Source organism: Rattus norvegicus, chromosome X, assembly GCF_021556685.1.
Source record: "Rattus norvegicus strain SHRSP/BbbUtx chromosome X, alternate assembly SHRSP_T2T, whole genome shotgun sequence".
In the NCBI taxonomy this organism is placed as follows: domain Eukaryota; kingdom Metazoa; phylum Chordata; class Mammalia; order Rodentia; family Muridae; genus Rattus; species Rattus norvegicus.
In genome coordinates this window covers 43,186,474-43,211,929 of record NC_141554.1, presented here as the reverse complement: position 1 = coordinate 43,211,929, position 25,456 = coordinate 43,186,474, and the positions used below count along the sequence as shown (strand labels likewise).

The window sequence follows — 25,456 nt, the reverse complement described above, 5'->3', positions numbered from 1 at the left end:
TCCACCAGTAAACCCAGATTGCTTTTCCCCATACCCACTGAGTGTCATTTTCAGTCTTTTTGTAAACTCTTACTGACTTGGAAGGCAAAGGTATCTTGGGTTATGCATTTCTATGACTGGCACTAAGGCTGAATTCTTTTTTCCCTTATTGCTCATTTCTGTTGAGGTTCATCGTTTTTTCTTACAGGTTTGTAAAACAAAGATCTTTATGTATCAAGGATACCAACTCTTTGTCATGTTGCTTTAGTTTTTTGTAATCAGTTTGTCTTTTGTTATCCTTTGTGTCTGACAGAATAACTTCTAGATTCAAATGTCACTTTTTCCTTTTGATTCTACTCTTAGCTTGTAGCTAGTACTCACCAGATTCTAATGCTTACCTTTTTTTTACATTTCATTGTTTAGTTCATCTGGAACTTATTTTGACGTAGAGATTGAGCTTAGCTCTCTCTACAATAATTAATCAGTTTTCTGATTAATTAGGAATGGAATTGGAGTTTTGGATGTGTTTGCTGTACCAAGCATTACAAATGATGTTTGGGGAGGCTTAACTAAGACAGATCATTTGAGATGCTTTTACCCATGAAGCCTAAGAGCTCACCTGGAAAGGTGATCATTATTTATTTAGTTCCATGGAAAAATGCCCAGATATTCCAAATCATTAAATTACCTATGAACTCTTGAAACAAAACTTGTTGTACCTTCAATCTTAGATGGTGGTTCTACTTTACTGAAGCCCTTTAGGGGTAGAGAGATTGTAGATGATGGGTTGATAGTTTTGTTGATTTATTTTCCTTTGGTCTGTCTTCATATGATTCTGATGTAAAAATCTGTTTTGGTAACTTTCTACTTGCTGTGCTTTTCACAGAATGGACAGCAAATTATGGATGAACCTATGGGAGAGGAGGAGATTAATCCACAAACTGTAAGTAAAATATTGTGTCACAAAGGACAGAGACAAATCAGATACTATACAATTATTCTTAAATGTAAACTAAGCAAAGCAATCATTTTACAATATAAGGAATTCACAATAATTTACCAAAATATGCCAGAGTCCTTTCTAAAAACTATTTATGATTTGTTTTAGAAGAATGACAAAGACAGATCTGGTAACACAGGCCTGTAATCCCAGCACTTGGGAAACTGAGGCAATAGAGGCACGTGTTTGACACCAGCCTGGGTTAAAAATAAGTTCCATACTTATCTGGGTTGCATACACTGTGCTTCTGTGTGTGGTGGAGGTGTGGGTATGTAGGTGAGTACATGGATGTGTACATACTCATTTGTATGCATGTGCATGTTAAGGTCATACTTTAAAGAAATGTTAAACTAGGTAAGATAGATGAAGCTAAGAAATGCTTGCTGACAGGAGCCTGATATACCTGTCTCCTGAGAGGTACTGCCAGGGCACGTCAAATACAGAGGCGAATGCTTGCAGCAAACCACTGAACTGAGAATAGGAACCCCATTAGGGAAAGGATTGAAGGAGCTGAAGGGGCTTGCAACCCCATAAGAACAACAATACCAACCAACCAGAGCTCCCAGGGACTAAACCACTACCCAGAGTACACACGGACAGACCCATGGCTCCAGCTGCATATGTAGCAGAGGATGGGCACCAATGGGAGGAGAAACCCTTTGTCCTATCAAGGCTGGATGCCCCAGTGTAGGGGAAGGTGGAGGTGGATGGGGAGGGGAACACCCTTATAGAAGAAGGGGAGGAGGATGGGATAGGGGGCTTATGTTCAGGAAACAGGGAAAGGGAATAACATTTGAAATGTAAATAAAAATATCCAAAAAAAAAAGTTTAACACAGGGGTTGGGGATTTAGCTCAGTGGTAGAGCGCTTGCCTAGCAAGCACAAGGCCCTGGGTTCGGTCCCCAGCTCCGGGAAAAAAAGAAAAAAAAAAGTTTAACACAGAAAGCAGATATGGACTACTTCTTCCTTTTTAAATTGTTGTTCAATATTGATCCAGCACCTAGAACTTGGCACACATTAAGTACTCATTAAATATGTATAAATGAATTAGTAAGGTGTTCCCAGCCCCCCAATAGCTATCCATTATCAGCAGCTCAACTGTAATTTTATTATTCTATACATATGACAGTAATTGGGCAACTTGATTTTTTTTCACTTATGTGTCTTGAACATCTTTTCATAACATACATGAATGTATCCCTTTTTGTAAATGGTTGCATCTTTTTACAGTGGTTACATACATACTACTATTCTTTGTGTATCTTATAGTTAATATGATTTCCACTGATTTTTATAAACTTATATTTCAGTAGGCTACATAAAATGTTACATTGAGGGGTTGGGGATTTAGCTCAGCGGTAGAGCGCTTGCCTAGTGAGCGCAAGGCCCTGGGTTCGGTCCCCAGCTCTGAAAAAAAAAAAGAAAAAAAAATGTTACATTGAGCCAAAAAGTATAGCATTTAAATTCCAATAGACATTACTAAATGCCTTCCAAAACTATTGTGTAAAGTTTCAACATATGATAGTACCTATCCCACACTGGAGTGTTATCAGAAGACAGTCTTCATGAGCCACTCTAAATATTTAATACTTTCTCGCTTTAGTTTACATCCCATTTTATTATTAAGTATCCATATATTGTTGACCTTCATGTTTTATGTTTAACATGATCTTCTTTTGGATAACTCATTTCCTTTTTGCTTTGTACAGTTTCTGAATATATTCTCGATAGTAACCTCATATTTACTCTCTGTCTCCTAAATATTTTATACAGTTTTTTAAACATTGATTTTATGCTTTGCATTAAATATATACATAAATTTTTATTTTTAAATTACCACAACTGGCTTCTGGATTTTAGCGTAGAATACCTATCCCTGTTATTAAAACAAATGGTTATATTTTGACCTAGTAGCTTTTTTATTTTTCTTGTGTCATTGGTTTGTTTTGTATTTTTGTTTTTTCATTTAAATCTCATCTTTTTGGTATTTTAATTTGTGGTATGATGTTTACATTTGACTTTACTTACCAAGTAGATAAACCTGTTGCCCTGATTCCTATTTATTCAATAACTAAAATTCGTTTTTTACCCACTCATTTAAAATACCACTTTCAGAGTATTTTAATTTTCTTTTACACACCATACAAGTTTTCCAGGGTTGCCATAGCAAACTAGTACAAACTGTGAGGCTTGAAACAATAGAAATTTATTCTCTCAGTTTGCGAAGTCAAAAGTCCAATGTCAGAGTTTCACAAGACTATGCATCCCTGGCAGCTCCAGGGTAGGATCCTTCCTTGCCTATTCCAGCTTCTGGTGTTCCAAGAGTCTTACACATTGTCATGTAGACAGATCATTTTCAGCCATTAAATGGTGTTACTATTGTCTGTGTCTCCCTCCTGCATCAGAATGCTGGTCATTGGTGTAGGGATTGTCTTTTTCAATATAACCTTCTTATGTACTTAATTTTTCAATAATCTTATATTCAGTTTGTTGGTGACTCCTGAAGAATGTATTATGACTTTTCAATATTAATTGTGGCAAATTTATAGGCTAACATGATAAAATTATTTTAGTACTACTGAGTCTTCACATCTAGACATATTCCCTTCTCCAGTGTTCTTATGTACCTTTTCTCAAGCGTTGTGGCTTTTACATGCCGTTTTTATACACTTTTACTAAGGTAAGATAATTTATATGTATTTTATAGTTCTTCTTATTGTTTTGGGTTTTTCCCCTCTGAGTTTTTAGCCTGGAACTTGCTACGTAGCCTAGGGTGGCCTCAAATTGGTAATTCTTTTGCCTAGTACTAAGATTATAAGACTACACTACCACACCTCATTTTAATTTTTGTTATTGTAAATGTCTTTTGTTTTTGCTGTCTTACATCCAGTTACTGATAATATAAATGTCTGTTTTTCTCTTCTACTTTAATAAAGAAGTGGTTTTGAGACGGGGTTAAATTCACCACGGCTGGCCTCAGTCTCTCTGTATAGCTAAGAATGCCCTTGAATTCTTGATCCTCTTGCCTTTGCCTCCCATTTGATGGAATTATAGAATGCACCATCATTCCTTCCTAGTTACAGATTTCTATTGGCTTTTCAACATTTTACAAAAGTTTATTTTTCAGAAATCAAACAAATCTTTATGAATTATGGAAGAATGAGTTTATTTTAGAATAGTTTTTTTCTTTTTTAAATGAGGGTTAAATTCTGTGGTATGACCTGTGGTGTCCTATAAGGCCTTTCCACACTTCCTATTCATCCTCTCTGGCCACACCACTTTGTACTCAGAGTCCACTCACTCCAATATGTCAACTTGTCTTTTACTTAGCACTTTCACAGGTATCTTTTCTCCTGTTGTTCTTAACCATCCACCCCCTCCATTTAATTCTTTTTCTTCCTTTTTTATTTTTGTTTTTGTTTTTTGAGACAGGGTTGTTCTGTGTAATCCTAGCTGTCCTGAACTCGCTCTGTAGACTAGGCTGGCCTTGAACTTAGAGATCCACCTACCTCTGCCTCCTGAAAACTGGAATTAGTGGCATGTGCCACTACTGCCTGGCCTCCATTAATTTTCAATCATCCCCATGGTTCAAGTTTAGATATCACTTTAGCTGAGATGTCTTCCCAACATAACTTGGCACTTTGACTTCCATCTTGAGTTAAGTACACATTTTCCTTTGTCCTGCCATAGTTGTCTATGCCCCTCCTTATGCAAGCACAGCACTAGATTCCTTCATTCATTTATTTGTCTATATTCCCTACTAAAATGCAGCTGCATGAAGAGTGACCAAATATGGCTTATTCATTGTTTTATAGCACTCAATTTTTGTCTAGTAAGTATTTTGTTAATTTATTGTTTGCATGAATTAAGCTTCAGCTGTGCAGAAACCACATATAAAGCCTAGTGCTGGACTATCTTTAGATTTTGTCTGGATTCCTACTCCTCAAACCATTTAAGGTAATCAACATCATCATCTATAATGTACATTGACACATAAACATATAAAAATATCAGTAATATTAACATGGAACCTTTTGTGTTGTGTAACAATTCTTTTAGAAGGAAAACCTCCAAAGTTTCTATTTGTAGTCTACAATGATGTCATATGATGTCATACAGCCTGTACTTTCACCTGTCACACCCCTAACCCTCGCATCTAGGAACTCCATTGTAGAGACGGGCTGGAGAAAATTAGAACTATGGTACTACCAGCCATGCAGATGAACATTCTAGTGAATGTGGAATTAGGTTCAGTTATCATGTACAAACTTAGTATTTCTGTAATGTAATTAGATCCAAAAGACTACCCAGCTGATGAAGTGGCCCTATGGGTAAAATGTTTGCTCTGCCAACATGAAGGTCTGAGTTTGGGCCCCTGGGACTCCCCTCAAATCCAGGTACATGGTAACATGAGCCAGTAACCTTAGCACTGGGGGGCTGCAGAGACAGCTGCATTCTTGGTTAGGAGCTTGTTGGCCCATCTTTCTAGCTGAAACAGTAAGAAAGCCTGCCTCAAAAACAAAAGTGGGAAGCAATAAAGGAAGGGATGCATTGTCAGTCCTTGGCCTTCACATGCACACTTACATGTTTGCAGTCACTCACATGCATGGATCTCACACATATATACAAAATAAATAAACCTACAAAGATTACCAAAATTTATATTAGCCTTATACTTGAAAAAATGTACTTACCTTAAAATACAATTAAAAGTTTGTTTTTTTGACAGCTACTAATAATTTTCATGGTGATGGTTAAAATGCTATGTTAATCACCTATTAAAACTATACACATTTATTATCTTACAGTTTGTACAGGCCAATGTTCTGTACTCAGCTTAATATAACATTTGAGTTTCAGAGGCCTTCATAGACTGCAGTCAGGATGCTGGCCCCTGATAGTCTTATCTCAAATTTGATTAGGCAAGGATCTGCTTCTAAGTTCATATAGTAGCTGGTTCAAATTCCTAATCCACTGGAACTGTGAGGTAATATATGTGTGAAGATTGTTAACTGGTACATGTTTTTGTAGGTTGGTTAGTCCCCTCACCATGGTCTAGAATCCAGAGTTATAATAAGCCAGTTTTCACCAGGACAATATAGATGATGAAGAAAAATGAGAAAGAAGAAACTTGGGCTTCTTAATGACAGTATTCTAATGACAGCTCTTCACCCTAAACTGCCCCACTACCTGGGAACTACTCTCTGAGAAATAAAATAGGCACTTACTTTACTGGAGTCATTGCATTTTTTGGGTCTTCTACTTACAGCAGCTTAATCTGTAACCCACTCGAATCGTTGATTAGCTGAGTTCTTAATGTCTGTTGGGTGCCAAGTACACTGCTACCTTGTTAAAAATACAAAAGAGTCATAAGAGAAACTTGTAGTTTTAAAGGCAAAAAAAAGGCTGCCTTGGTCCAATTCTCTTGGGAAAAAGTGTCACCCAAAACAATTAAGAAAATAAGAAACTGAAACTTGTTTCTTTCTTTTTTTTTAAATATTTATTCATTTATTATATATAAGTACACTGTAGCTGTCTTCAGACACACCAGAAGAGGGCATCGGATCTCTTTACAGATGGTTGTGAGCCACCATGTGGTTGCTGGGATTTGAACTCAGGACCTCTGGAAGAGCAGTCAGTGCTCTTAACCGCTGAGCCATCTCTCCAGCCCGAAACTTGTTTCTTTTAATCAGAAGACTAACATAACTTGAATCACATGGCATATATTAAAAGGTAGATGGAAGCCTAACAATAGGAAGTTACAGAACCTAAGTGATGTTTTAGAGGAGTACTCCAACATGAAGCAAGCCTTGTTTATAGCCCTGAAGCTCAAAAGAGGCCAAGAAGTGCTCCGTATACTATGGGAAGTGGAGTTGTGACATAGGGCTAAAAATATGGCAGTCTGCAAGAAACCGTGCCATCTGATAAGGTCCAAAATTCCTGTGCTATTTAGTGCCTCTTTTTGATATCAAGATGCCTAGGCTAACTTTGAATTACTGTCTTCATATGTTTCTCCTGCCTCAGCCTCCTGAGTAGCTGAAACTCTTGGTGCATAATATCCCACCCTATGGTAACAAAACAAAATCTAAAAAAGAGACAAAGGAAGCAGAGGAAGGAAAAGTGAAAGGAAACTCCATTAGAAATGATTTTTTTCATATTTTAATCTCTGAAATCAGAATGCTAAACAATGGAATGATCCCTTTTAATTGACTTACTTGTCTTTCATACTTGTATAATGTACCTCTTGTTCTTATATTAGGTAAAGTATGATAGCACCATTTTCCCCTAAGTAAGAATGAGTCTCTGGATTAAAACATCCAACCAGAAAAACTATTAGTAGGAGAAATACCAAAAAGGCCTCGTCTTAAACATAGCCATTTTTGTAAAATAACAAAAAACAGGAATAAAGGTAGCTGCCCCGTCCCTGTTTTTGTTTGGTTGGTTTAGTTTGGTTTGGTTTGTCAAGCCTCACAAATAACTGGGATTAAAGGTAGATATCACTAGGCCCTATTTCTAAGAACTTTTAAAAGATAATTTTAAAAATCATATAAAGGATTAGATATAAAATTACATTATAGAAGAGAAAGAACAATGATTTAAAATGCATAGTGAAAAAATCTTTGGCCAGGATATTTTCAGACATTACCAATTGGAGAAAGTTTCTAGAGATTTGTTGATAAAGAACAAGAAACATGGTACTTGGAACACGAAGGACCCAGTACTACAATCTCACTGAATAAAAGCCCTTATCATAATGGATAAAGGAATCTTCAGAAGACTATTCTGTTCAGTAGGCTTAAAGAATATCAAATCCAGACTGAGACACACAGCTCCAGGAATGTTGCCCACAGAAAGGATAGGGAAGCCGCCAACAGTATAAAAGCAGTGAATTCTCCAATAGATCTAAGTGTTGAAAATTCACTTGAGAAGCTGTTGCAGAGCAGAGAGCTTGAAATAGATACAAGGCAAACAAGTTTTGAACAAAGCTGCCATAATGTAAGCTTAAGAAAGAAAATGCAACTAGGAAATTAACGGTTTCTACATAGTCACAATAGTTTAATGTTATGATTGTTAAGTTATAAAATAGCATGTTTAATGATATCAGAAATTGCATTAGATGACATGTCAGGAAAGCCGAACATGGTGACTCATGCCACTGATCCCAACAATAAAGCAGGAAGGTTGTAACAAGTTCAAGGCAAGTGTGAGTGAGCTACATATTACATACCAGGCCAGCCTGAGCTAGAGAGTAAGACTGTCAGCAATATCTGCAGGAATGATGACAAGAGCTGAAAGGGTTAAGGCTGGCAGCAGTTTTTGACCTTTCATCTTTAATAAAAAATTTAAGCAAACATTTTTAAGTAGCTGTATCATATAATCGCATTTAAAAATTATAAATTAGAGAATATATAAAATGAGTGTTAAAGACTAGGTAAAGGATTTTGAGAAGTAAACATCAATGTTGGGATGAAATGTTTTTCATGGAAAAACTGTATAAAGACAAGGGAGGGAAGATGAGCTGGGCGATGGTCTAATCCATTAGCCTGAGATGTTGGTCATAAAGAAGAGCCTACATTTTCCTGACTATGAAGCAAAGGATCTCCACTCAGACTTTTCTGGCATGCGGAGTTAGTCATCTTAAGCATATCATTCTATTTGTGATAAAACCATTTTCTTCTGTCTGGGTTTTAAGGAAAAACCATTTTCGTTTCCCAATAATTCCTTTCTTCCATTTGCTGTTTTCCCTATAATATTCCTCCCACCTATGTCTCTTCTATCTTTTCTAAGTTTTAATGCTATTAATCTTTCTAAAAAGTTGATTTTTACCTTTTTATTCACCTAAAGTTCTTTAAGGAAAGTTGCCTAATTTAAATTGCTCAACACCAGAACATCAACTGATAGCATTCCCTTCCCCAGATATGTTGCCTTATCAATTTTATATTTATTCATAATTAACTTATCTCACAACTTACTCCAGCCAGTATCTTTTGTCTTCTCTTCTAATGAGTGGGTTATTTTTTATCTTTTATTCCTGTGGGACTTAGAAGAGAAATTACCTTAATAGCAGAAGATAGAACATCCCTTCTCGTACCCCAAAGTAAGATTGCCTCCTAGACTTCAGACTTCTCTGACATTTCTCAGCTGGCCAGAGAATTCCACGGTCTATGTGACCTATGCTGAAGAATTAGCAACCCTTCACTTGAAGATAGCTATCAAAGAATAACATACAGCAGTTTTCAGTGTAGTGAGGAATTGATTCTCTTAACAGCTCTCATAATACTATGCAAACGTTTTTCTGAGAATTGAAGGGGAGAAGTAAATGCCTAGCACAAAATCAGACCGTAATAAGTCTTCATTTCCTGTACTGTTCCTTCTAGAGGCTGCTCCTGTTTTCTCATGTTATTTGCCAGAAATAAAATGTGTTCCTAAGGAACTAGCATAGTAGCCAGTGTTTTCTTAGTTATTTTGTTATTTTTGCCTACTTTAAGTTGACCTGGCCCTAGGCAAATGTGAACTGGGTTCACTTTCTTTTGGTCCTTCATTGGATCTGTCATTCATTCATTCATTTACAAATAAGACACAGAACTGTACTTTCTGCTAACCAGCTTCTAATTCCTGAACTCAAGCCTTTCTCCTGATTCAGCCTTCTAAGTGAGTAGTTGGGACCAAAGTCATATACCACTATATTTTCCTGAGATAAGGTTTCTCTGTGTAGCCTTTGCTGTCCTGGAACTCACTCTGTAGATCAGGCTGGCCTAGAACTCATTGAGATACATCTGCCCCTGCCCCTGCCCCTGCTCCTGCCCCTGCCTCCTGAGTTCTGCTACTACCTCCTGGATCAGCTTTTATATTATAGTTATTTATAATATTGTTAAGAAGCAAAGATATGTAGTAAAAACTAGCACATTCAAAGTCCTCCAAAATTTAGAATTCTTTAAAGTATGGATATGATAGTACAATTTAAAAAATTACACACCTTCCTGAGAGACACAGCCAGAATACAGCAAATACAGAGGCGAATGCCAGCAGCAAACCACTGAACTGAGAATAGGTCCCCTATTGAAGGAATCAGAGAAAGAACTGGAAGAGCTTGAAGGGGCTCAAGACCCCATATGTACAACAATGCCAAGCAACCAGAGCTTCCAGGGACTAAGCCACTACCTAAAGACTATACATGGGAGGGGTTGGGGATTTAGCTCAGTGGTAGAGCGCTTGCCTAGGAAGCACAAGGCCCTGGGTTCGGTCCCCAGCTCCGAAAAAAGAACAAAAAAAAAAAGAATATACATGGACTGACCTTGGACTCTGACCTCATAGGTAGCAATGAATATCCTGGTAAGAGCACCAGTGGAAGGGGAAGCCATGGGTCCTGCTAAAACTGAACCCCCAGTGAACTAGACTGTTGGGGGGAGGGCGGCAATGGGGGGAGGGTGGGGAGAGGAACACCCATACAGAAGGGGAGGGGGTAGGGGGGAGGGGGATGTTTGCCCGGAAACCGGGAAAGAGAATAACACTCGAAATGTATATAAGAAATACTCAAGTTAATAAAAATAAATAAATAAATAAATAAATAAATAAATAAATAAATAAATAAAAAATTACACACCTGCACCAACATGACAGGTTGTAGTAAAACTGAAGGCTTATGAAAATACTGGATAAAATTAGCTTCTGGCTATTTTTATAAGGTGGATATGAAACATATGTGAATTTTATGTTTAAACATACCCATTCCCCAAAGACCTCATTTGTTAGGCACTTGAAAATACTCTAAGACCTTTAGTTTTGCCATGTTGAGGATTGAACCCAGGAGCTTGTACATTTCAGGTTCCTTTCTGAAGGACATAGGCAGTAATACCAGATCTCCAGAAGTCATACTGGGGTATTAGCAGTTAGCAGCAGTTTCTTCTGTCACCGTTATTTTAGCTCTTGCTTGTTCAATTATGAATAAGGCTGCAATGCTATACATGATCCTCTTCAAGGAATTGCACTTGTTAGTTTAGGCTCCCTCAAGCTGCCTTAAAACTTGAATTTGAACATTCCAAATAACACTCAAAACCACAAGTTCAGCATACCATTAGCAATCATGGTTAAAGCACAAAATAAACTGCACAGAAAATCTTGAGCAGAGTAGAAAATAGACAGGGAGCTACTCAAAACAGGAAAATACAATTGAGCGCTCACTGGCAAGTAAATACATGGTATGGCACAATAACCCTTATTGACTAATTCCATCGATTCTTGTCTGTCATTCTAACTCATTGACTGAGAAGTGTAATTCAGCACTCAGTACTTGAGGGCAGATGCTCTAGTTGATCTAAATGAATGCCACTTAGGGAAAATACTTCTGAGATAAATAGGATTATAATTGGCATGGTATTGTAGCATTAAATAGGGTATGAGTACACTGCGCAAACTTTCCAAGCTTATAGGACTTCCTTTTGCTGATTTTTGTCATTCTTTCAAAGAATTCTTTTAACTTCCTAGAATCCCCTTTCTCCACCCCTTAAAACACCTCTTCACCAGAGATTAAAACAAAACCAAACTTTTTTTCCTTTCATCCCAGCTTGCCACTGGCATGGCTTGCCTCAGGTACAGTGCCTCCTCTGATTTAAAGTGACCTTTCTGCTCTAATGTATTATCACAAAATCTATTCTTTTAGGTTGACTGGAAAGGAAAGCCAGTGACTTAACTTAGTGATATTCAAGTGGTTGTCTGACTCAAGCTGAAATACTAGCATATGAAAACTATGGCCCCTTTATCTAAATGAATATTTTAAGCTAATTATTTCTTACAATCATTACTTGGACCTTAAGAGTACACAGAAAAAGCTATGTAGTCAGAGAGAGGTGATAGGCTCTTACCAGGGGCACTGATGCTGCCTCCTCACTGCCTTCTGACCCATGGGAAGGACAAGCAAAACATAGTGTGATTTCTTTCCATCTAGACAAGGCCTTCGAAGCAAGCACTCCCAACACTCCAGGAATCACTAACATTTACTTCAAATCAACCATCTTTTTGTAGAACTTGTATTCTGTCTTTCATTTAACACCTTAAACCCTTAGCACCTTATAGTAGCAGTTAGTAATAAATGTGCACTAAAACTCTTGTACTTTAAGGAAAATCGTTAGCTACCAAACCCTTCAGTGTCTAAAAAACTTGGATTACTCTACAAAAATACATCCCAAAGAAATTAATTAAGAATGTGATTATTTTACATTATTAGCATACAAATTTGGTTGGGGTCTGTGTGTGTGTGTGTGTGTGTGTATGTGTGTGTGTGTGTGTGTGTGTGTGTGTGTGTGTGTGTGTGTGTGTGTGTTTTAAAGATAGAGTTTCATCTACCCCAGGCTGGCCTTAAATTCCCTTGAACATCTGAACCTCCTGTGTTGTTTTCTAAAAGGATTCATCTGCTACAGGATCATGAAGATGGTTGATAATTGGGTTTGACTGTGTTCATGGTTTTGCCTGGGGCACTCTTCTGAGCTTTCTTCCTTCAGGGTTTTATTAGAAAGTTTAGCAACTTCCTTTTTTTTTTTTAACCTAAGTCATCCACTAGTTTAGTGGCTCTCAACCTGTGGTCGCAACTCCTATGGGAGTTGAACAGCCCTTTCACAGAAGTCAAATATCAGATATACTACATATCAGATATTTACATTATGACTCATATTAGTAGCCAAATTAAAGTAATGAAGTAGCAGTGAAAACAGTTTTCTGTTTAGGGCTCACCATAACATGAGGAACTGTATTCAAGAGTTGCAGCATTAGGAGGTTGCAACCTACTGTATTGGTCGTTCACTTACATTCCCTCCTCCATTCAATTGCTTTATTATCCTGACATGAAAATCTCATCATTTCCATATTCAAACTGTATAGAGTTCGGCAGCGTTATTTAATGTTCCTTTATGTGTAGTGCAGATAACAGTACCTAAACATGAGTTAAGCAGTAAGACTTATCTGAGATAATTCCATATGAACAGTGGTGGGTGGGATATAGTACTATCTTAAATATTATTATTATTATAGCTATATCAGCAAGAGAACTGCTTCAACAAGTGGGAGAATTGAAATAAAGCAACCCCATATTCACTTAACAAAAAGACCTAGTATACTAATCAAAAGCAAAAGGAGGGAATTATATAAATTCTTTTTTTACAAAGTCAGTGCAATAGAAAGTGTGTAATAAGGGGTCAAATGTACAACACTAGGAAAACACTGAGTTGAAAGTCATTAAGGCTGGCCTGAAGAAGTAGCTGAGTTATCAGAACACTCGCCTAGGATACAGGGAGCCCTAGGTTCCATCATACCAGATAAACCCCATTGTGATAGTATAGACCTACAATCCCAGGACTCTGGAGGTAAAGGAAAGAGGATCGGAAGTTCAAGGCTCTCCTCATCGACATCATGAACTTGAGGCCATTTTGGCTACATGAGACCCTGTATTCAAAAAAAAAAAAAAAGACAAAAAAATTAGGAAAAATGTTAAAGTTCCGTGATGGACAGAGTTTACCATACCAGTCTCTATATTTCTGGGTATGCTCAAAATAATACTAAGTACAACACTACAGTACTTTTTCTGAAATACATAGTTTTAAAGCAAAATCTAAAGTATAGTATTCATAGATGAACAGAAAAATCAAGACAAATGTACCAATAGTCTTAGAAATGATTTAAATCACTAGTAAAATGAGCAAAAATCACAATGCAAGCCCTAAATATTTCTTTTAAGCATCTGATTTGTTTTATAAAATTATAGCCATGAAAACAAAAATTGACACAAAAGAAAATAACATAATTTAATGTATGGCTGCAAATTCAAAAATCCTAATAAAATATCTGAAGTTCAGAATTACTTAAAGGCGGTTAATTCTCTTCGAAATATAAATACAGGTCAGTATTAAGAAATCTATTCATATAAGTTATCAAATTAGTACATCAAAGGAAGAAACACTATATTTATTATATTAATAGAAAATAAACACTTCTTATAAAATTGAAATTTAAAAAATTACATCAAAGAGATTTGAAACTAAATGTGTATGTCTAAGTACTTTAGTAACTATTTCCAAAGTCAAGATCAAGTAGCATTTGGTATATAGCTTACTTTAATCTCCATTGAAAGAGGAATTTAATTTGGTTATATGATTGGAAGCCAGTGAAGAATTTTGAGTAGGACTGTATCCTATTTTAACTCCTGTTTGTGTTCTGGGTTGTTTGTTGTTTGTTTGTATGTAGCTAGTGTATAGTTTGAGGCAGTGGATAAATAGTTTTTATTTGTGTGCTCCATATTCCTTTTTTGAGATATAGCCCAGACTGGCCTTGAACTCTAGATCCTCCAGCCTCTTTCCCCCACCTCCATGTGTTGGAATTATAAGTCTGTACCATCATAACTGGCTATGATTTGTGCTTAAGGTTTATTCTTCCTGCTCTAAAGACAAAGGACTACATAGAGGAAAATGGAAGTAGGAAAACAGTATTCTTGATAATACATTACTACTTTGAAAAATGAGTTTTAGATAAGTGTGAATGTGTATGAAAGGTAGGGATCTCACAATGATACAGAAAATCAAGTGCCCCACAGTAGATTTGTATTGTAAAATTTTTAGTGCTCATTAGTAATGCATTTAAGTTTTCTAATAATAGAAATGAAGTCAGCAAACTGTACCTATGGGTCTGTTACCTTTTTCTGCAAACGAAGTTTAATTGAAACATAGTCTCACCTATTCATTTTCCATTGTGTTGGCAGGGTAGAAACCATCTGTCGTACAAAGCTGAAAAGGTTGCTATCTGGCCTTTTACTGAAAACATGGCCTTTTACTGGGTATAAGAGTGTGGTGCAAATGTGTATGTGCAGAACAGAAAAGAAAATCTCCACAATCCAATGGGTTTATTTTTCTCATGGTTCTAGGGATTGGACCAAGGCCTTGCACAGGCTATGAAAATGCCTGAGCTTCATCCCCCAGCTCACGGAGCGGGGGAGTGGATATGGATGGATTGGATAAAGAAGGATCAAAAGATCTAGGCTAGTCTGGGCTACATCAGTAATTGAAGGCCGGCCTGAGAGATACATGAGACTTTGTTTGAAATGAAAAGGAGTGGTTCTTTGTTTGCCTGTTTGAGAAAAGTATCTCTTGAATAAAGTAGAGGACTGTTCTGATCCAGGAACTCTTTCCATAACTGGTCGTGATTAAATACGGGGTTTGCTTTAGTGTAGTCTCATGAGGCACCTCATGTTCAGACTGCAGTTGTGCATTAGGTGGACTTCCTAACTTTGCTGCCCTGTTGGAGCTTCTTAAGACTTAAATGATTCATTTTGAGATCTGGGAAAATTCTGCTCTGATGAAAAGCTTCTAAGTGCTTTCCTTACTGAAAAACAGAGTCATCCATTTTTAACTGAGTCAAATGTGCAGTCATCTGGGTATAATTCAAAGTTCTAGTGGAGACATTTATTTTAGTTGATTTCTAATGTATTTGGTGGTGTAGCATTTTTAAAAAATATTCTCCATTTACGTGAAGTCCTAGCCATGAAAATTTGATGTACTTCTTAGTACTTTGGCTTTTTACTTATCACATAATGGACACTATAATGTATGCTCAATCAATAAATGCTCAGTCGAGCCCCAACTATAGATAGCTCTGTCACCAAGAGATGTGCCTACCTCTGCCACAGTTTCTTCATCTAGAAAGTTAGTTTATTCTTTCTGTTCTTCTCCTCCCACTTCCCTTCCACTTTCCCTGTTCTGAGGGTTGAAGCCCCGCTTTCACACATGCTACACAAAATGATCACTGAGCTATACCCTAAAGTCCACATTCTGGATGTTTTCAGAGTCTTTTGGGGTTTGAAATTTCTCTTACTTTTATTAAATTTTATCAGCTATGTAGATTAGTACTTGAGGTTTTTCTTAGAGCCACATAGATTTACATTAGCTCACAGCTCTTCTATCTGCTGATCCTTTGGTTATTTTAAGTGCCACTTGCAGTGAAGTGAAATGAGGAAGAGCTTATATGAAAGCCACTCTCTACCTTCCTTTTCAGCTTAGTTTATTAGGACTTCATTTTTGCTCTCTAATAAACCCAGAGGATGGACTTTAAAAAAAAACACTTTTTTCTTTTATTGGATATTTATTTATTTATATTTCAAATGTAATCCCCTTTCCTGGTTTTCCCTTGAAAAACCCAGTATCTCCCCCGTCTTCTATGAGGGTACTCCCTTACCCACCCACCCACTCCCTCCCACCTGCCCACCCTGACATTCTCCTACACTAGGGGTCCAGCCTTGACAGGACCAAGGGCCTCTCCTCCCATTGACGCCAGACAAGGCCAGAAGATGGATTTTTTTAATTCAGATTTTGATCAACTGAATTTTATTTACTAGAGCCATGAAGTCTATAACTTGTTTGCTAGTGGATAATTACAGTCCGTATAAATTTATTTTAGTTCAGTTTACATTCATTTAAGATGGAAAGAATGTGTTCTTCAGTTTAAAGTTCAGGTTTTTCTTTTTGCGTGTACTTTATTTTCTAAGCATAGTTATGAAACTCTTCCTTACTGACAGGGAACTCCCATGGCATGTCTATATATAGCTTTGACGTCATCTTGAGGCCATATCTTGTATATGGGTATAAATATTACAAAAGGTAAATTCCCACTTTTGCATCAGCAGCTTTTATTTTAATAGCAGTGACTAGTTTCACTTGCTTTTAAGACCAAAAGTTAAGAAATACTGCCGTTTCTCAGGATTCTAAAATGGCGTTCATTTTACTGGTTGTAAAAGTTGTTAGGACTGCTGGGAATCAGGAGGAAACAAAAACAACTTCAACAGGATTTGGTTATCAGCAGATCTGTGGCAGTTTCCTGTTCTAGCCTCCCTACCTATCAGCTACACGAAAAGCCTCTGTAGGCAGGTTCCTCCTTTCTTTACCACAGGAAAACTGTCCAGCCTCTTTTCTAGCATTTTCAGGACCCGCCTGACAGGAAATTTTCTAATTGCCGGAACAGCTGGTAGGAGAAAGCTTTCAGGGGCTTAAGTTTTACCGTTAGGAGTTCTTTATCATCAGCATGGTTTCATAGCCATGTTTAAATTTCTGTCTTTCCGTGTTCGCCCTATACAGGTAAGCTTTGTTCAACTCCTTTTTTAAAAAATAAGATGTTTCATTTAGAATGAACTATAATTATGCTACTCATTCCATTTTCTAGATTCTTTTAAGGAACTTTTAAAAGTTCAGAATAAGTTTTGGATGAACTTTTAAAAAATTAAATTTCTATTTACTAAAAGTAAGCTAGTTGGTTTATTACACATTTCAATCCTTCATTTTCTTAAATTTATTTTTATATTGAATTATTTGTGCTAGAGAAATTTTACCCTGATAGTGATAGTTCATAATTTTATATAATAAAACAAATTACCTCTCAGAATTAAACTAGTTATGAACAGAATTGCAACCTTAACTAATATTAGATTATTATACTTTCAGTAGTATTTGGCATATAAGTATTGTTTTAAGTAGTCAAACACTTAGTCAGGCTTTCGTTGAATCTGGTTCCTGTAAAAACTTGAGAGCTTCAAGCAGCCCTACATTTAAGTAACTTAGTAATTGAGAGTCCCAAGTGTGGGGCAGAGCAGGGCGAGGGAGAGGAAGGTGGGAGGGAGTGTTAAAAATGTTGGTTTGAAGAACTAGCAATGCTCTTTTAAACATGGAAGAATTGGCTCATGATATTCTCTTACAAGCATTTTGTTAAGTAAAAATATTTAACCCATTTATTTCATTAGTACATGCAGTAAATTAAATCTAATCAAATGTTTTCTATAAGAAATTAAAATGTTGTTTCTTACAATGTCTTGGGTAACCAGCCTCATTGTCTAGACCACATTAAAAACAAAAGTTAAAGAATCCCTCTCAAATAAATATAGCACTATAGGAATCTCTGTAGGAAGTGATTGTTCCATGCCTTTAGTCTTTAGCACCTTTAAGGGATAAGCTGTATATATTTCCTTTGTAAGGTCTTTTTTATGTTGCACCAAGAAATAGGTCCATAGTTAAATATTTTATATGTTCTTGTACAAAGGAGCATTTAAATACTTTTCTTTGAGCTTTAAAAAAGTTTTCTGGCATTCAAAACAATTTGGAAAATACAAATGCCTCAAGAATACATTTCCTGACTCAAGGGAGGGGAGGAAAAAGGAAATTATGTATACAAGGTAGGGCATAATGCCAAACATTGAATCATTCTTTAAAATCAGTTAATATTGCCCAGTTTGTGTTCTTAGCGCTAGCATAGTACAATAATAGGTTTTTAATTACTCAAGAAGATGGTATTACTTTTAAGTACCCTTTCTTCAATTCTTTTTACATTTTGGGATCAAAGTTATGTTTTCCCCTCATGGCTTAAAAATGATTTTTTTGGGGATTGGGGATTTAGCTCAGTGGTAGAGCGCTTGCCTAGCAAGCGCAAGGCCCTGGGTTCGGTCCCCAGCTCTGAAAAAAAGAAAAAAGAAAAAGAAGAAAAAAAAGAAAAAAATGATTTTTTTGAAACAGAGTTTCCTTCTGTAGCCCTGGCAGTCCTGGAACTTGCTTTGTAGATAAGCCTGCCTCTGCATCCCTGTGCTCAGATTAAAAGTTTGACTACCTTACTAGGCTTGCAAAGGAAATAGTAACCTTTTCTCCACTTGAGGATGCGCTTTAAAGACTGAGGATGAGCCTGATGGCCTTGAATACAGTACCAGGTGTTCAGTGCCTTTAAGCTACGCGTAACAAACGTCAGGGAAGTTTAAAAGAATGATACAAAATTGTGATTAAATTCATTGATAGCCCATTTGGCTATCATAAAATCTTTGCTTACAAATAAGCAGAATTTGGAAAATATTAAAAATATCATTAGGCTTTAGGTGCACTACATAAGAATTTTTTTGTGGTGACAAAAGTACCTATGTATCAGTTAAAACATCACATGCTAGGGTAGGCTACCACATAAAACTAGCTGAGAGGTCCATGTAGGAGGATTGATTGCTTCAAGAGCAAGACTGACTGGACTTCAGAAATGAGAGAATTTTTCTCAAGGAAAAAAAAGTCAAGCTGGGTGGTGGTAGCATATATCTTTAATCTCAGCACTCAGGAGTCAGAGACAGGTAATCTCTGTGAGTTCAAGGCCAGCCTAGTCTACATAGTTAGATTCAGGACAGCTAGGGCTACCCAGAGAAACCTTGGCTAAAAAATTTTTTTCAACATAAAAATGGAAAGATAGTCAAGAAAAATTCTCAGGAAGCAGAGATATAAGAGATTAAAATATATAATTACAAACCTATCCCAAAGGGAACTTTCAAAAACAGAGGTTCCAAAAAATGATTGGAAGGAAATTATTAAATATTAGAATTCTCCACAGAGATAAGGATTCATGGATGGTAAAAGTTATCTAAGCACCTAGTATTCTGAGAAAAATTGGACTCTGACTACTTAGTATAGAGTTTCAAAAGAGTTCGAAGCCCAAATGGTCTTTTTATTGAGCTCCATGCTTGTCAAAGTTATATAGTGAGGCCCTGTCTCAGAAACAGTAAGTAAATGAGGACCAGCGCAATGTCTGAGTGGGAAGGCACATGAGGACATTCTGCCGGTACTGTCTGCCTGAGTTCAGTCCCAGAGACCCACACAGTAGAAGGGGGAACCTAGTCCACAGAGTGTCCTCTGTTCTGTCACACCCACGCCACGAATAAATGTTAAATACATTTTAAAGGCCATCTAAGGCTGGAGAGATGGCTATGATTGTGAGTCCTCATTGTCTTCCAGATGACTCAAGTTTGATTCCCAGCACCCACATAGCAGCTTCTGGACATCTGTTCTTGGGAACACACATCCTCTATTGGCCTCCATTGGTATCGGGTGTATCCATGGTGCACAGACATACATGCAGAGAAAACACTTACACACATAAAATAGTTTAAAACAAAACAGCATGGAGAAGTAGACCCAGCAAAGTCCCACCCCTAAACAAGAACTTTCCATAGTCAGTACCTGCTGGGAAAGGGAAAATCAGTTTTCTCCAATGGAGTGTCACTAGGTATAGCAACCACTCCCGCACAGGTCCAAGGCCTAGGAATAGTTGGCTAACACAAAATAAACTTCACTCTTTTAAATGTGTGCCTTTTGTTTCATTTTGATATTTTTTTGTCTTGTGAGTGGTTTTTGGTTGATTGATCTTGACCTTTGCTTTTTTTGTTTTAAGTTTTTTTTTTTTTTTTGATTTTTTTTTCTTTTGACCAAGAGACAAAATGAACTTGGGTGGGTAGGGAGGTGGAGAGGAGCTGAAAGAAAGGAAAATAGAACCAAAATATATTGTAAATAAAAACTGATTTTAAAAGATCATCTACAAAGTCTGATTAGACCAGCATCACCCATATTGTAAGCAACACAGTTGCTAGAAAGCAGTGGGCAAATGACATCGAATTTCTAAGACAAAATTATTTTCAGCTTGAAATTTGACACCAAGCCAAACTTTACAAATATGAAGACAACATAAAGACAAGATTTATTCAGACCATAAAATTCTCTTTAAACAGGGCATAACTATACACTTGTAAGCATTCAGGAGGCTGAAGTAGAATTGTGGCTTTGAGACCAGCCTGGGCCATATAGGAAGACCTTGCCTTAGGAATCTGAAAATTTTTTTCTTCCATGTAATCTGTCATAGGAAATTAGAAGAGATAATCTTAAAAGAGGGAAACATAAAAAACAAAAAATAGTAGATTTAGCCAGTGAAGAAGTCCCCTTGGTTTAGCTTTGGAATCATTGTTAGGGGCTCATATGAAAGAAAATCTACTATATTACCTTAGTGTACACTTGCGATGCCAGTGCTGTTGTATAGGGATTTAACTTACTTAGGGCCAGGCTATACAGAGTGCTTGTTAAATTGCAAAACAGAAAACAGAACATTAGTGTTCTTCTCAGTATACAAATAAACAAGAGTGCTCCTGCACGCATGCGCGCGCACTCACACACCCATTGGCTCAGGATGACTGTGAAGTGCTCCTCATGCCTCAGCCTTCCTAGAGCTCAGCGTACCTGCTACAGAGCACTGAGTTCTCTTAATGGGCTCAGCAATGTGAAAACATAGCTGCCAATAGGTGGGGGAAAGTCACAGAAAGAATATATGGGCACTATTGACTTTCACAAAGTGAGGCGTTAAGATTATATTCTAAAACAGGAACATAAAAAGGGTTTATATAACAGTGATATAATTATCAAACAGAAAAGGTGGTTAAAGGAAGAGATGCAAATGAGCTTTTATCTTATTTTAAGGCGTTAGATGTCTTAGGTTTAATAAATTATAAAAGGAAGTGCAAAATTAATTGCTTTTAAAATCTGTGTTGAGGGGGTTGGGGATTTGGCTCAGTGGTAGAGTACTTGCCTAGCAAGCGCAAGGCCCTGGGTTCGGTCCCCAGCTCCAGAAAAAAAACAAAAAACAAAAAATAAAATCTGTGTTGAGCAATGGATGATAGCACACGCCTTTGATACCGTGAGTAAAACTGCAGAGGCAACCAGATCTCAGGTTTGGGCCAGCCTGATCTACATAGTAAGTTTCAGGCCAGCCAGGGCTGCAAAGGACTCTGTCTCATGTATAACTAACTATGAAAACCTAGGTAGCAATGAAAAGCAATGTGCTTTTCACTAGAAGTTGTTCTGCTAGTATCTGATTTGTTCTCCATGTGCATTTATTACTCTGATTTAGAAATTAAAAAAATTTAGTGAATAAAGAACTAGATCTGGATCTAGAGAAATTGGCTCAGAAGTTAAGAGCATTTGCTGTTCTTAGCGAGGATGGACTTTGATTCTCAGTACCCACATCAGGTGCCTCTACTGCTTGTAATTCCAGATCTAGGAAACTCCAGGAGCATCTACATACACTCTTGCTCATTCACATGCAGACAGTCACATGCAAACGTAGTAAAATCTTAAAAATAGAAAATTAAGTATTTCACAAAAGACTGTTGTAAAGAAATAGATTGAAGTCATATTGCAAAGAGCCTCAAATGTTAAGGTGAAGCAGTGCATGAATTTGGGAGAACTCAGAGAGGTGTTTGAGTAATCTGGTCACATAAGTGGAGCTGAAGGCTTTTCAGAAAATGTTTCAAAAACAATGAACTAGACACAGGTATTATGCATAACCATGCTCATTTCATTTTTCTGCATGAAAGAGTAAAAGGTTACATCTGCATGATACTATTGGCAATTAAGAAGGAAGGCTAAAAGGTCTTCCAAGCACTGTACTTGATATGTGGCTGGTATTTTAGTATATATTTATTAACTGCAGAGATCGAAGGGAGCCTGCACTTTTAGTGGCTTAATTGACCTGAGAAGAAAGGAAGGGTAACCGTCAAAGATGAGAATAGTAACTGCTGTTTATCCTGAGATCCATTGCCTGGTTGGAGCCTACACTGTAGCAGTTACCCTTGATCCTGGTAGCTTGCTGCAGTCTGCTAAATACTTATCCAGGAGCGGGTCCTCCTTGTTTATGCTACATCCTTGGGTAAGGCATTGTAGTAGGTATCTGTTGTGGACTATAGGATGCAAAACTATTGTAACAGAATTAAATCACATCCTGCTTACCCAATTATAAAAATGTAGACTGTTATAGAATATAGCTCTTTATGGCCATATGATTTAAGGACATAAATGATTTTATAGAATCTATAGAAACTACCTGATACATCTTAGAATCTAAACAGCAAGCTTGGCTCCAAGAGTCGAGTTTTACACTCCATTATTAATCTTTAAAATGCAATATGATGACACTTAGGGTATGGAGAAAAAAGAGAACTTATTTTATGTGTATATAATTTATGAATTTCTAAACATACAAATACTGGTTCAATGGTTATCATTTTGTTGTTAGGGATGTGCTACTGAGTAAGTAAAGCAAAAAATAGATGACTAGTTAAAGCCAAGCATAATGGCTCATGCCTATAAATGCAGAATTTAGGATGCTGAGGCAATTTCAAAGCCAGCTTAAACTTATAGTGATAACTCTATTTCAAAAACCAAGACTGCAAAGCCTAGGGGCACAAGTCTGTAGGTTCCTGTCATTACTCTTAGGTGGAAAAGCACCAAGAAAATCACAGCCTTCGGTTAGTGGCAGCGTGTGGGCCTTGTTTGGAAGTTCGAAAACTAGAATTGAGTCCTTGAGTCTGCAGCATGCTGGCTGTGCTCTTCAGCTCTTATTTAATCTCTTTAAACTTTAGACTGCCGAGTATTCAAAGCATTTTGCCTTTAAGAGATATGCTGAATTCTCATGATGGGTGGAGCAAAGGGGTGGGGAGCGCAAGAATTCTGAAATGCTTTTGCCTGATCTGGGAATTTACTCTGTATTATCATCAGCCCTCAAAATCTTTAATTGAAAAAGCCAAAGGTTTGTCATGAAACATAACTGTAATATATAAGGTGGAAAAACACCTAATGCATGTTTGATAGAAGATAAAGATATTTTCTGTATTTTCATCTAGATCTTATCTATCAGTCCTACATACTCATTTTTCTTTGGAAAATTTTTTCTTTTAATTTGGTCTTTCTCTTCCTGCTTTTCTTACTGTAACTGCTCAGAAAGAGGGTAACACCTAAGAATCAGTTAATGCTTGTTTCAATTCAAAGCCTTGACAAACAGCATTGTCATGAGATTTAAGGGGATAATGCTGTGAGATTACAAACTACATGAAAATGTTGGGGGGAAATGTTATTGTTGCTAGAATTCTAAGACAGTCCGAAATGAGTAAGCTGCCAAGTAGTAGGACAGCCCTATCAAATGTGCGCCACCTCTGCCTTAAAAAGGAAAATGGAAAATATCTATTCCTTTATAGCCTAACCCTGGAGCTTTTTCTTTTTGCTGCACATTTCCAGAAATTACATTAGGATATCTTGATGTAGTAGTCTTTTGTTTTGTTTTTATTCTTTTGTTGTTTTTGTTTTTGTTTTTTTAATCTCTAATTAATTACCAGTATTATTTTTGATTGGTAGTTTATTGGTTGGTTGAATTTTATGGTACTGGTGTTGAACCTGGGGCCTCCCACATCTTAAGTAAGTGTTCTACCACTGAGCATATTGCCAGCCTTTTAAGGTTATATGAGAAAATGCTAATGGGAACGTTTAAATAAAATACTATAATCTTAAAAAGAATGAGACGAGATATGGTGGTACATGCCTCTAATCTTAGCACTCTGGGGCCTGAGGATCAGTAGGATCATGAGTTTGAGACTGTCCCAGATTACACAGTGAGACCCTAGTTCCAAAACAAAAGTATTTGTATAACACTTTTAGATTCTTCCACCAATACTTATGTATCTAGAAAAAACTGCATTCATAGTCAATAGAATAGAAATGACATTATTTAACAGACTTGTACTTCTGGTTTGGTTAATTTTTTGTTGCTGTTTTTGTCTGTAACACACAGTATTATCTTGATTCATTTGTTCATCTCTATACAAATATGCAATTGAAATTCAATGTGCATGTTATATATTTTCTAGTTTCAATGCTGGGCTTTAAAGATCCTTTTTAAAACCAAATGTGGTATTGCATGCCTGTAACCCCAAGCACTGGAAAACCTAAGGCAGAGGGATTGCCTACAAATTGGAGGCCAGCCTGATCTAAAACAACCTTCCCTAAGCCCAAAGAATTTTCAGTTTTATTGTATAAAACAGTCATTTCCACCCCCCATGTTTAATCCATACATACAAATGTTAAATCTTTTCCTGTCCATAGTTAATAGCCCTTTTTCTCCTTTGAAGATAGAAGTAACTTAGGTATTTCAAACATAAAATTTCCTTCTACTTTTCCCACTCCTCTTTAGACGGTTTGTGAAAGATAGAACTATGTTTACCCCACAACAGTTTCAGGTCTTCTCCCCAACAAACACGTCGTTAATATAGGGCATTTGTTCCATATGATATAATCATGGACCAGACACAATATAGTACTCTAATCTGGTATTCTCAAGTATTCTCACACGCTTTTGTTCAAAACTATCTTAATTATCTCCAATAGAAAGAATGAAGACATGCAGATAATTAGTGCTAATATCATATAGAAGCTGAGATGGTCTAATATTCTCTAACATTTAACTTGAAAGTATAAGTACTTATATATTTTCTGTTTACTTGAAAAGTCAGCAGAAACTAGTTTTATGTATTATTGGAGAGATTCTGATATGCTAATTAAGTTAAGATTATTTGGTTCCTAATGAGACTCATTCTGGCTAACAATGTGTTGTCTCTTTATGTTTACCTTAACAGGAAGAAGGCAGTATCAAAGAAATTGCAATCACACATCATGTGAAGGAAGGACATGAAAAGGCAGATCCTTCCCAGTTTGAGCTTTTAAAAGTATTAGGGCAGGGATCTTTTGGAAAGGTAAGTCATAGTTGTGTGCTATAAACAAAGATTATAGAAATTCCATAAAAGTAGAAAGAAGAGCACTAATCACACAAGGCTAGGAATAG

General features: G+C 36.7%; 1 protein-coding gene across 9 annotated transcripts in view; it reads left to right on the top strand.

The window, feature by feature from the left end:
- The window catches only part of Rps6ka3 (ribosomal protein S6 kinase A3), a 106,187-nt gene that overhangs the window by 29,095 nt on the left and 51,636 nt on the right, over positions 1–25,456 (top strand). For 7 of the 9 annotated variants that reach the window (NM_001192004.4, NM_001446956.1, XM_087600563.1 and 4 more), the window contains 2 exon segments: positions 866–922; positions 25,251–25,367. In NM_001192004.4, coding sequence (NP_001178933.1) covers positions 866–922; positions 25,251–25,367 — 174 coding nt within the window. 9 annotated transcript variants of the gene reach the window in all.